The sequence below is a fragment of the Porites lutea genome, chromosome 9 (assembly GCF_958299795.1).
Source record: "Porites lutea chromosome 9, jaPorLute2.1, whole genome shotgun sequence".
Taxonomy (NCBI): Eukaryota; Metazoa; Cnidaria; class Anthozoa; order Scleractinia; family Poritidae; genus Porites; species Porites lutea.
The window spans coordinates 9437356-9451322 of record NC_133209.1 but is presented as its reverse complement, the minus strand read 5'-3'; the positions used below and the strand labels follow the sequence as shown (position 1 = coordinate 9451322).

At 39.8% G+C, this 13967-nt stretch overlaps 1 protein-coding gene across 1 annotated transcript in view; it reads right to left on the bottom strand.

Annotated features, from left to right (window-relative positions):
- Positions 1–13244, bottom strand: part of LOC140947335 (adhesion G protein-coupled receptor L1-like) — a 36741-nt gene extending 23497 nt beyond the window's left edge. Inside the window, exons 1-6 of the mRNA XM_073396404.1 lie at positions 13111–13244; positions 10772–11158; positions 7826–7993; positions 6889–7077; positions 6152–6319; positions 4099–4131 (exon numbers count right to left, since the gene is read on the bottom strand). Coding sequence (XP_073252505.1) covers positions 4099–4131; positions 6152–6319; positions 6889–7077; positions 7826–7993; positions 10772–11158; positions 13111–13186 — 1021 coding nt within the window. The 5' untranslated portion in view covers positions 13187–13244. The remainder of the gene's footprint in view (positions 1–4098; positions 4132–6151; positions 6320–6888; positions 7078–7825; positions 7994–10771; positions 11159–13110) is intronic.
- Between the last annotated feature and the right edge of the window lie 723 nt (positions 13245–13967).

Genomic DNA, 13967 nt, shown 5'->3' with positions numbered 1-13967 from the left:
CGATGCACCATGCCAGCGTCTCTTGGTCTTGAATCTTGAGGTTGACATGCCATCCAGGGTCGGACCTACTGGTTTGAGAGTTTATTGCTGGTTCGGCCTTGGAGGTGTTTGGACTAGTGGGTGTATAAAACCCTCCCACAAATGTGAGGCTAAAGTTATCCTCGGTTGCAAGAACTTCGTTGACCGTCTTTGGAGGTACACTCTTGCATATGATAGGGAAATGTCCCATTTTGTTGCACTTGCTGCATCGTGTATCTGCCGCTGGGCAGTTCTTCTTGCCCGGGGGGTGTCGGCGGTTGCAATACCCACAGTTCCGGCCACTTGTTTGGAAGGGCTTCCTCTTGAAGTCTCGCTGGTTCCTTTGCTCTGTATCTTGACCAGCATGAGGGTCTTGCCTGTTCCCTCGCGGTGTGACGCTCTCAATCTCTGCGGTTTTTGATTCGTGTAACTCACGTTTTGTTGCTTCCTTCAAAGACAGGATTTTCACTGCCTTTTCGAGTGAAAGGGCTGCTCCCTCGTCATAGAGTTTTAGCTTGTAATTGTCTTCCTTGCAGGAAAAGGTAAGTTTGTCTCTAACTGCTTGCTCATAGAAATCGGCTGGGAACTTGCACTCGGCGGCTCTTTCCTTGACAGTCACCACCCACGAATCAAAGGTCTGTGTGGGCTCTCGTTTGAGGTGAAGCCAAAATTTCTCTCGCAGCATGAGTTGAGGGTCCCGTTTTTGAAAGTATTCATCAAACTTTGCCACAACGGTCGCGTAGTTGTCGGAGTCTTCGGCTGGAAGTTTCTCTTCTCCTCCCGCGGGGTCGTCACGCTCAGGTAGGTAGGTGAAATTCGAGTAAATTTCCAAACACGGCTCGCCGATGTGGTTTAATAGCAGCCCCACTTTCATTTCATCGGGTTTCTTTGAAGCTCCAATTGCCTTGAGGTAAATTTCGAATTTTTGTTTCCATTTTCCCCACGAGTGAGCAGGATTTCCCATCGAAATTTCCAGCGGTTCCGGTGGTTTGGCGAATGGCATGCTTTCCGCCATCTTGTTTTGAACCACGTGCGTAGGATCCGCGTGAAGTTTGACCGGTCAATTCGTCTCAGTATTTGATCCGTTTCTCCGATTGGTTTGATCTCCGCAACTGTAGGCTAGTAGGAAGGTCACGCTTCTGACACCATGTTGAGTCCGAAGAGGTACAGAGACGACAGCATCAACACAACATACTTTAATACGATAGATTCATACAGCTCTCCCTAATGACAGCTCTACCGCTGGTCAGCGGTCAGTTAGTACTTCATGTTACTACAACTTTCAGCGTCGGTGAACAATACTTTTGCATTGTCTGTGTAATTTAAACTAAACGCACTGTTTTGCTTTTAGAAAGCTTCCAAATGTTTCCTATTTTTCTATCCAATAAAAAGTGCAGACTTGAACATGTGGTTAACAAGTTGATGAGTTGCTTGATTACTGAATTTCTATGGATTTTCTCGTACAAACTGCATGGTATCATATCGAACTCCATGGACATGCTATGGCATTCCATGGAACTGCATCGGTACTTCAGGGAACCCCATGGCATTCCATGGAACTCCACGATATTCCATGGAATTTCATGGAATTGCATGGAACTCCATCACTACTTCATGGAACTCCGTGGAACTCCATGGCATTCCATGGAACTCCATGGATACTCCATGGAACTCCATGGCATTCCATGGAACTCCATGGGTACTCCATGGAACTCCGTGGCATTCCATGGAACTCCATGGATACTCCATGGGAGTTTCGTGGAATTCCATGGATTTCCATGGATTTCCATGGAATTCCATGGATTTCCATAGATTTCCAGGGATTTCCATGGAATTCCATGGAGGTATTTCACACGGGCAATTACACTAACTACACCTACTACAGCTACTACACCAACTACACCAACTTTTAGCTACTACACCAACTACAGCAACTACTTACACTAACTACACCTACTACAGCTACTACACCAACTACAGCTAGTACACCAACTACAGCTACTACACCAACTACAGCTACTACACCAACTACACTTACTACACCAACTAGAGCTACTACACCAACTACAGCTACTACCGTAACTACATCAACTACACCAACTACACCAACTACATTCACTACACCAACTACAGCTACTACACCAACTACAGCTACTACACCAACTACAGCTACTACAGCAACTACATCAACTACAGCTACTACACCAACTACACTAACTACACCAACTACACTTACTACACCAACTACAGCTACTACACCAACTACACTTACTACACCAACTACAGCTACTACACTAACTACACCAACTACACCAACTACACCAACTACATTAACTACACCAACTACAGCTACTACACCAACTATAGCTACTACACCAGCTACAGCTACTACACCAACTACAGCAACTTCACCAGCTACATTAACTACACCAACTACAGCTACTACACCAACTACACCAACTACAGCTACTACACCAACTACACCAACTACACTAACTACACCTACTACAGGTACTACACCAACTACTGCTACTACACCAACTACAGCTACTACAGTAATTACATCAACTACAGCAACGACACCAACTACATTAACTACACCAACTACACCAACTACACCAACTACAGCAACTACAGCTGCTATACCAACTACACTAACTACACCAACTACAGCTACTACACCAACTACAGTAACTACAGCAATTACATTAACATTCTCATAGTGGGCTTAGTGGTCACTTAATGTCTCTATATTCGTGACGGTTATCATGAACCCATTACCGCCATTTGACCATGACTTGTGATATTTTCAGCACCGGACAAACGAACACTTTAACTCTATGTTATTTATTAGAAAAAACTTACAAATCAGTCCGCAGAAGCGCCACTCTCGAGTCACTGAAATCAACACGCTCGACCAAATTACTGGAAAAGTTATTGACGTGAGCTGCACACACGTTCCATTGAAGGCTTTGGCAGGGTTAGTGCGAAGTTTGAATTCAGATGTGAAAGCTTTTAAACCAGTAAATTCAATGTAATTCAATTTGTCAACAAGTTGATGATTGGATGCTGTTAAAAATAACAGAGAAAATTATCCGAAGAAATGTTTTTGAAGAAAGAAAAAGAATCCCGGGTTAAGAACTAATCGGCCTTTGAGAAACTGCGCCCTGTAACTCGCGCCAGTAAAACAAAATGTTCCATTTACACGTCCGACGCTGGCCAATGTCTCCTCCGATTAAAAGCACTTGACACCGAACCATACGATATCTTTTGAAAACGTTCTTAAAATGATACACAGTTTAAATAGAGGTTTCGCTGTACGCAACCCTTACGTTCAAAATATGCCATAATCATGTTTATCATGTTTAAAAGACTTGCGCTGGCTACCAATCAGGCAGCAACTTTATTTTCGTTTTGCTGTTCTGGTTTTTAAGTGCATGACGAGTTGTGCTCCGGAGTATTTGACATCAAAGCTCGTTGGAAGATCCGCCGTCTCGACAAGGAATACGAGAAATTCTCAACTTTTGAACATACCACTCTTCCGCACTGCCAGCGGCCAAAGGACCTTTCAATATAGAGCAACCTCTCTCTGGAATGAGTTGCAGCCTGCGCTCAAACTTAGCCCATCCGTGACGGAATTCAAGTGTTTACTCAGGCAAAAGCTTCTTAATGACTGCTTTATTTAATTAATTTAATTAATTTTATTGACCTTTGTCTTCTTTTATCATTGTTATATTCTTATTGTCATGTACTTGGTTTATAATTTTGTAATGTAAAATTGACTCTGAAAAGCCCCGTGGGGACGAGCCAATAAAGTATGTATGTATGTATGTATGTATCTACATCGCAACCACCCTTCCGCCTCAACAAACATATCGAACGCACTCTCCTAAGCTCCGATTACTCCTAGTTATTATTATTATTATTATCATTATTATTATTATTATTATTATTATTATTATTATTATTGTATTTTTCTAATTATTGTTATTATTATTTGCCATAAAACTGTATACGAATTCCAGAAGGTACATACTGAAATATGGTACTGACGTAAATAATTATGTTTAATTCCTTTACCTTCTTCCCTGGTAACTGGATTTGTCTCTGGTTCTGAAAATGTTTAGCAAACACATAAATTGTCTACGAAAGACTGTACTAATTTGCTATTTCCTGATCAACTATTATTTATATTAATATCATTTTTTTTATTTAGGGAATATAGCATATGGTAACGGTGTGTTGTGAGGCCGAAATTCCAATTTGGGGCAATGGGGCCATGGAATTTGCGATATAAACAAAATGCAGATGTTTTCAAGTAGTACTTGAGTTGAAAAAAATACTAATAACAGGAACGGGAAACGTCGTAAATAAAACTGAATAATTTTATCTTTAAAAGCACTTTATACCTTGAGTATAGAATCCTCCTTTCTTTAACGTGTGTGATCTGACAACAATCGGAACAACTTTTTTGTTCCTTTGTTTGTTTATTTATTTATTTTTTTTCACCGAAAAGTGCCACCTTTGACAGTTTTAAAGCTATACTTTATGACATGACAGTCTATTTTATTCGCGGGGATCTGAAATCCAGACACCCTGCGAACAGTGGGAGACTCAGTCTCGTTTCGCCTTCTTGGATGATCAGGAGAAAATGAGGCTCTGCTTGAATCGCGTCCAGCCTTTGAAGTCGCCGAAGCCCAAATTTCTGGACTAGTCAAACTAGCTAGTTTCAAGAGGGAGACCATCCGTTTATTGACAAACCGCTGGTTATAATCGAGCTCACTGTACCACGCGCACGGCCTTTAGGCCCGAGTTCAAAACAGTATCACATTAACAAGCAGCAACTGATCACCAAAGGTTTTACTCGATCATCCATTCAGAGTCTTTCTCGATAAAGCCAAAATAGTAAAAGTACTAAACTCTCTTAGCCTGCGTAGCAAGCGTTTCCGTTTAGTTTAGGAGCAAAGAAAGACCGAGGAACGGGATCTCGGTTTTGGCCGCGCGAGAAATGAAACAAGAGCCAAAAACTGAAAGTGGGGGGAGGGGGAGGGGAAGGAAGGAAACGCTTGCAGACAAACCCCTCGATTTTGAAAACTGTCTGATTGGCTCGCTTATTCGAACAACGTTGACATGTGTCGATCAAAGGTTTGTTTCATACTGAGAGGACGGTACTGGTACGTGACACGTATGTTAATTTTCGGGAGTTGTTGTTTATTCTGGTCGGCAAGATTTGCCCTCCAATGCAAGAGCATTTTCTTTGACCTCTTTTGAAACGTAAGGCTCTTCTTGCGAGTAAATGAGGGTTTCAGGTAACCTGAGATCAAGGAGAGGGCATGATCTCAGGCTAGGTTTCAGGTCGTTTAATTTACTCTCCAAAGTGTCTCCTGGACCTGAATAACTAAAAGCGATTTTCTTTTGTCCGCGAATGCGATGGTTTCCTGCAATGTGTCATGCTGGGCCGAGCTCGTTAGTGTTTTTTTTTTTCTTTTTTTGTTTTTTTTGAGGGATGCGAATTCTCTCAGATGGTTATTTATAGACTATTCTGTTAGACGGATTAAAACGACAAATGTCCAAAGCCTGTATTGATCGTTCGGATTCATTGATATTTCAACATAAACGCCGTCCATGTGTTACAAAATACAAAAAAATAAATTTGGGGATCTCATACGCATCCTCTGAAGTTGATTTCCGTTCCACTGAAAGCCAAACATTTTATTGGTCAATTATGACAGCTGATGACAGCATCAAATGTCGGTGCGCGAACTCAGGTATGACAGGGGGCGGTTTTCAAAATCCCGGGGTTTGTCTGCAAGCGTTTCCTTCCTTTCTTCCCCATCCCCTCCCCGCTCTTTTACTTACGCCATTTTTCGCGCGGTCTTTGACTCTCGCACCTCGTTCTTTGCTCCTAAACCGCACGAAAACGCTTGCTACGCAGGCTATAAGCTCTCTTAGCAGGGTGAAATTCAGGGAATCAAGCGTATTTTGAGCAAGAGGTGACAATACAAAACCCAAATCTCCTTAAGAAAACCGGATTTTAACAGTAACGAGTTACTCTAAATTTGAAGAATTTCCAAAACTAATTCGACTGAGGAAACTCATGCAACATTAAAGTGAGATATATTTCGCGCCTGACCTTTTATCTGAATAGACGACGACGGGAATGCAGACTGATGAGCAGAAGAGGAGACCGTAACCTCATGATTGTGAAGTGCTGGCGGGAGTAACGTAGGCACTTGTGGGGACTGGGCAGCTGTCAACGGCGTAAATGAATATGGTGAAACTTGTCTTGGTGTTATTACCACTAGAAAAGGGAGAAAAATGAAAAAAATATTTTAAATCAGTGCTTAAATTAAAAATTGGTAACACATCGTAAGACATTTTTATGCTTTGCGTCTGGTGCACAATTATAGCATTCTTCTTTCTTAAATGTGTGCAATCGGACAAAAAACTGCGACAACATTTTTATTCCTTCCAACCTTCATCTTTTGTTTCGTTTTGTTTGTTTGTTTATTTGTACAGATAGTGCCAACTTTAAAGCTATATTTCTACATATTTTTAAAAGCACTAAGTTTTTCTCCGGGGGAGCTCAAATCAAGGGGACCAGGGTAATTGGGCGAAAGATTATATGGTAATCACATGACCGTACACCGACCAAACGTCCGTCCGCACCACAGGCATACCAATGAAAAATTTGAGGAGGTCTGTGAGTGCAGTGAGGTTTTTTAGATCCTGGAAGCGAGGGTCCACCGATCTACCGGATAAAACCGATTTTGAACTGAAACGTGGTAAATCTGCACATGAAGAATTTACACTGAAATATCGACCGAAGAGAAGCTCGCAACTTTGAAAAAAGACATTTTCTCGCCTTACCTCCCATCTGAACAGATGACGACGGGAATGCTGACGGTTGAACAGAAGAAGAAACCGTACCCTCGTGAAATAATGAAGAAGTATCAGGAAAATAGATGTCATTTGACGACAGTAAAATACGGACTGGTGTGTCCTGGGTAGCTAACGACTTGGAGGAACATGGCGAAACTTGGCTTGGTTTGATTGCCACTACAAATGGAAAAACGAAAATTGAAGAGCTTAACATTAAACAGGGGGGATTTCTTCTTTTTAAATTAGTAAACTTGTTTCTTGCTAAATCTGATAAATTTAACTATTTTATATAGCTAATTTAAAACAAATTAGTAACTTTCTTCAAAATTGATAACACTGAGCAAGTATATACAAAGATATATTTTATGACAGGTAAGCAGTCTATTTCCTCCACGCTTACGGTGAGCCCGAATCTTTTGATTTCTTGAGTGAGAGGGAGAAAAGGAGGCTTTGTTTGAATCGCATCAATCACTTGAAGTCGCCGAAGCCCGAATTCCTGTACTGGAAAATCTTTTTATATCGACAAGTTAGTTTTTCGAGTGCGAGCATCCTTTTATTGATAAATCGATGTTCATAACTGAACTCGCTTTACCAAGCGCGAGGCTTTTAGGCCTGGGTTGAAAACTCTATCCAGTAGCAAGTAGCGTATGTTCATCGAAGATCTTACTTGATTCTTTTTTTTTGTTTTGTTTTGTTTTTGTTTTTTTGTTTTTTTGTTTTTTTTTTTAATTCGACGAATTCGAGCGAATGAAAGTAAGGCTCTATTGACAGGATGAAATCCAGAGAAACACAGATTTCGGAATGCCCGAGAAAACCGGATTTGAATAGTAACGTGGATCTCTGAATTGAAGAATTATTAGAAAAAAAAATGTACATTTACTGAGGAGAAGCTGGCAAATAACGAAATAGACTTTTTTCGCCTTACCTTTAATCTGGACAGAAGACGATGACGGGAAAGGCTGATGAGCAGATGAAGAGACCGTAACCTTATAATTGTGAAGTGTTGGCGGGAGTAAGGTACGCACTTGTGGGGACTGGGCAGCTGTCAACGGCGTAAATGAATATGGTGAAACTTGTCTTGGTGTTACTACCACTAAAAAAGGGAAAAAAACGAAAAAACTGTTTTAAATCAGTGCTTAAATTAAAAACTGGTCACACATTGTAAGACATTTTTATGTTTTGCGTCTGGTACACAATTATAGCATTCTTCTTTCTATAATGTGTGCAATCGGACAAAAAACTGCGACAACCTTTTTATTCCTTCCAACCTCCATTTTTTGTTTTGTTTTGTTTGTTTGTGTTTTGGCTTGTTGTTGTTTTTTTTTTTGTACAGATAGTGCCAACTTTAAAGCTTTATTTCTACATATTTTTGAAAGCAGTAAGTTTTCTCCCGGGGTGCTCAAATCCAGGGGACCAGGGTAATTATAGATTATAAGGTAATCACATGACCGTACACCGACCGAATGTCTGTCTGCACCACAGGTATACCAATGAAAGATTTGGGGTATTCTGTGAGTGCAGTGAGGTTTTTTTGGATCCTGGGAACGAGGTTCCACCGATCTATCGGATAAAACCGAATTTGAACTGAAACGTGGTAAATCTGCACTTGAAGAATTTACACTGAAATATTGACTGATGAAGAAAAGTTTGCAACTTTGAAAAAAGACATTTCGCGCCTTACCTTCTATCTGAACAGATGACGACGGGAATACTAACGGTTGAACAGAAGAAGAAACCGTACCCTCGTGAAATAGCGAAGAAGTAGCAGGGAAATGGATGTCATTTGACGACGTTAAAATAAGGACTGGTGTGTCCTGGGTGGCTAACGACTTAGATGAACATGGCGAAACTTGGCTTGGTTTGATTGCCACTACAAATGGAAAAACGAAAATTGAAGAGCTTGACATTAAACAGGAGGGATTTCTTCTTTTTCACTTAGCAAAGTCCTGTTTCGTGCTAAATCTGATAATTTGACTATTTTATATGGTTAAAGGCTAATTTGAAACAAATTGGTGAATTTTGTTAAGTTAAAAATTGGTCACACTGAGCAGATATAGCTTTAAAGATATATTTTATGACAGGGAAGCAGTCCATTTCCTACGACGGGGATCCCAAATCTAAGTACTCTACGAACAGAACTTTCTTATGATTTCTTGAGTGAGAAGAAGAAAAGAAGGCTTTGTTTGATTCGCATCTTGAAGTCTCTCTTGCCGAAGCTCAAATTTCTGTACTGGAAAATCTTTTTTTTTTATCGTCAAACTGGTTTTTCGAGTGCGAGCATCCGTTTATTGATAAATTGATGTTCATAATTGAACCTGCTATACCAAGCGCACGGCTTTATTGTCAGCCTGGGTTCAAAACTGTATCCCAGCAACAAGCAGCACATGTTCACGGAAGGTTTTACTTGATTCATGCAGAGTTTTTTTTTTTTTTTTTTTAATGACAGGATGAAATCTGGAAAACCCCAGATTTGGGGATGCCCGAGAAAACCGGATGTGAACAGTAACGTGGATCTCTGAATTGAAGAATTAAAAGAAAAAAATGTACATTTACTGAGGAGAAGCTTGCATCATTAACGAAATACACTTTTTTCGCCTTACCTTTAATCTGGGCAGAAGACGATGACGGGAAAGACTGATGAGCAGAAGAAGATACCATAACTTTAGGATGAAATAGTGAAGAAGTAGCAGGTAAACGGTTGATAATTGGCAGGGGTACGGTACGCACTTGTGGGGACTTGGCAGTCAATGACGTAGATGAGTATGGGGAGGCTTGGCTTTGCTTGATTACTACTAGGAAAGGAAATATAATACAATTTAATTGTTTGTATGAATCATAATCATCATCATCATCATCATCATCATCATTATCATCATCATCGTCGTCATCATAAACACTTATTAATCGCACTTGGCATATGTCTACAGTTTGCTGTTCATCAACAACAATAATGTTGAAATAGTTGAAATTATGTCCAGAGCTCTTATTAATCGTCCTTTATTGAAGCATTTGTATTTTGTGATTAACGTCAATGATGCTCCATCTTCTTTAGTTTTGACATCATCCACCTTGTTGGCCCTCGTTTTTATCTTTCTTGGCATTTATCATTATACACAAATGCTTGGTCAACTTTTCACTAATTTTAAGGTCTAAGCATCCACCCAGTTGGCAACTTTCAATCATGTAACCTTTCAGTTCATGGATTTTGTCGTGTATTTTCCCGTCGCTTATAATTATTGCAATATGATTTGTTTGTCTTGGTAGCAATAGACTGTCACACAATTTGAAGCTTCGCGTCGAAGTTTCCGGCAATTAGCTTTTTTCTTTTTTTTTTCTAGCTTGTAATTTGATGCGGTAGCAAAAACATTGTGAATTCTAAACCATCAAGGATGTATTTGCTTTTGAGGAGCGGTAAAGGAGCCAGAGAGTATTGAATTACGCAAGAACTGACAAAAAAAGGGTGAGCGGTGTAATCTCCAGTGTACCTTTATTTTCCATCAGTGTGAACCACAGATTCCCCAAAACGTTCTATAGAATATATTTTCACCAGTTGTACGCAATTACTACGGCCTACAGATCAGCGACAAAATTATAACTCCTATCCTTATTACAGATTTTTCCTTGAAATCCTTTTGTACAAAGGCAATTAAATCCTTCGATAGTGTTTGCACAGGTTGCTCCATTTTTGCACGGGTTACTAGCACACTCGTTGACATCTAAAAGGAAAAATGAGGCATGCGCACAGCTTCTTAATACGCGCCTTCTGAAGGTACCGACTAAGTATATTAGATATTATTAGCGGTTTGATGAGTTAGAGAGCGAAGTCGGCGCAATTCATAGCACATTGTATATCAGGCTCTGTCTTCCTTACCTTTTTCGCAAATGTAATTTATTCTATCAGAACATTCCTGGTCATTCCATCCACCGTTGTGAGACCCAAACGGACGTATTTCAACACACTCCTCAGTAATACTGTTGGGTTCACGGTCACCCCAGTGAGTGTAGTTGAGTGGAGATCCATCCACCCACAACCAGCGCTTTTTGTCATGGGGGTTCCTCTGCAAGCCTATCCAGGTACGTTTTTTTTTTCTTCTTATGTGAGGTTTAAGAGCTTGATGTTCAGCTTCTGAGCTAATTATAGCCAGTGTAGAATTCAGGTCTTCACAGGCCTTCTTTGCTGCTTGCCAAATCAGGACTTTCTTGGAAAGCTTGTAGCAGGAACTTCGTTCTTTAAACCAACCACTTGGACATAATGCTTCTAACAAAGCAACGAACACAGAATTAAGATATCATATTTGAAGAGTGACATTTTCAGCAAAAGTATCCCCACACATTTTGACAGAAACTTTGAGAACGGTGTAGTTAGCGGTTGTGTGCGTGAACGAAATTTTCTAACGGGCTGATTTTCCCGGGGGGGTGGGGACTCCCATATAAAAGTAACGGGGATGCTCGTCGAAAAATTAGAATTAAACCTCTAAGGGAGACCAATGTGGGTGTGGCACTAGCCCAGCCCAGCTTGTTGCACAAATTTTCTCCTTGCACTGAATATTTCGCCAAAAAAAAAAAAAAATAGATAAATAAAAAATAAAAACTGAAGAGTAAATGTGGGGCAAAGATGGTAAATTCCATATTTACATACCAAAACATGGGGTTGTAAATAAGGAAACAAATTTGGCATTTGCCTCATATTTAATCCTCAGCATTGTCACAATTTTGCGATATATCTGCCGAGAATAAAATTTGTGCAGATCCATTTTTTCGACCAGTGAAAGCCACTGCGTATGCACCGGGATATGTTCAAAATCCCTGTCATGCATTGAGGAAAAATTTTCTATAGAGTCATGTACACTTGATGCCTTTAATACTGACTCCTAAAAGTAAATTAGATCGCAGAGTTCGGAGAATTGAGAGAGAACAGAGAATTGCGGGTGACTGCCTTTTGAAAAGCTTTTGTATCAGTTCTACCGATTATTCATTTCCTAAAACCTTTTCATATCGCTGGCAAATTAATTAATAACATTTTTCAAAAGAAAGAAAAAAATCGATTTATAAATTCATCTATATTTTACCGAATTAATTGCCAGTCCATGCACTCCCTTGTCCCAGTTTATCAAGAGGTGGCATATGGATAAGACAGATCACACACTTACACTGGATGAATCTATATCTGAGTGGACTGGCGCACTTTGTTTTCCTAATACTTATCCGCTGGATAGTGATTTGTCCGGTGGATAGCGCTATCCAACATTTGAACCTGACGGGAGCCAAGAGAGTATAGAAAGTCGAAAAGACCACGTTTTCGAGTTGACTTTGTAACCAGGCTTTCTTACTTAGCAGCCCGGTCTTCTCTGGAACCCAGACCCCTTTAAGTGTTGATTCTTTGTTTCCTTTTTTTGTTTTTGTTTTTGTTTTTGTTTTTCCCGACTGACCGATCCACCATCACAAGGGACGGGGCGATGGGAAACGAAACATTTTGGGATGGCCTTTGAGCTAAGTAAAAACCGCTGTAAATTCTAAATTCAAATTTGTTTTGTTCTTTTAAGCTTCTTGAATGAAGAACTTCAGTTAAAAAGTCAAATAATTAGTCTGCTGACTTTTTGGTAATAATGTATTGTGGTAGAAATAAATTTTTCGTTGTTTCTCGGCTTTTTCATTTTCGTAACTACGTCATGGGGTAGCCAAAGAAAAAAAAAGTGCAAAGTAAAGCTCACGTGCAACATGTTAATCGTTTTTTTCCTTGCCAATGACAACAACTTAATCTCGACACACATCAAGGAATTGCATGAAAGTTAATGAATATTTGAACTAGTGTGAGCAACAAGAACACAAAAGACTTGTGGCTTATTCTTAACGTTTAACAACTCGCCCCGGCTGCTTTGTAAATTTCATGCAAGAATGGTGAGTTTTACTGTTTCCTGGTGTTTGCGTGACACGCTTCGTGTTCATTGTGCAAATATTCATACAGATTTGCATTTCATTCTCAACATCTCTTCTAAATATCAAATAACGGTATTTCCTTTGCTTAGTGGGGACTTTTCAGTTAACCTAAAGTTTGAATGTACCCTGTGACATCTTCCTGAACATCAGTGTCTTATCAAATAACACTGTAACTTTTGTCTAACCTCGAACGCACTCTATGATCTACGATTACTTACTACGCGTAGTTAAATATTATTTACAACTTTGGTGAGTTTTATGGGAGGTGCTTACCCTGCTGCTCCTGTCCTTGTATCGTAAAACACGGGATAAGAATAACCAACACCACTAAAGTGCAGACTCTCTCCATTTCTAAAACTCAAATCAACTGACAACCAGCTCAGTATCTTGAGTTTTATTTCTGTCATAGCACACGCAGACTAATCTATATTTGTGTTGACCTATCCAAGTGTTTGGGTTAGCGTTACGTAATTTGCAACGCCACCGCAATTGTTTATTTTGGGATCATGAGAATTTGTAAAATGTAACCTATGGTTGTATTTTAACCATTAGAACGGTTTTACTTCACCCGTGAAACAGTCAATAACAACTTGTGCAAAATATCTGCAAATAAACTAAAGAAAACAATATATTTAGTGCATAATAGTACGTAGTATTCTACGACCTATTTCATGGGTGAAGTTAAATCACTCTGAAGAATTTAGATTTTCACCAAACTAAACTGAACGAAATACTCCCCCTTATACTGGATGCTGTGACGCCCAAAAGTAGAGCTTGGGCAACCTGTTGTAAGAGAACCTTTAGAGGAAGCAGGAACTTGGAATTTGATCGGTGATGTGGAATATCAGAGGGAAACGGAAATCAGCGCGTATGAAGCGTGGGAAGGGAACAAACTTTCAAGGCAAAAAAATAACTATTTTTTAGATATTATCTAAGAAGTCTTCAAAAAAAAGCAAATGTGACGATTCAAGTTGAGAATAAGGAAGGATATTGATAGAGTTACTTTTCAAGATCTGAAAATTGCTTGGGTTCAGCTGACTTGAGTCCAATCCAGCGATTTGTTTTAGTTGCAAGAACTTCCGGAGAGATTTTTTGGGTGTGATATTCGTGGTCACGTCTGTTTCTAAGAA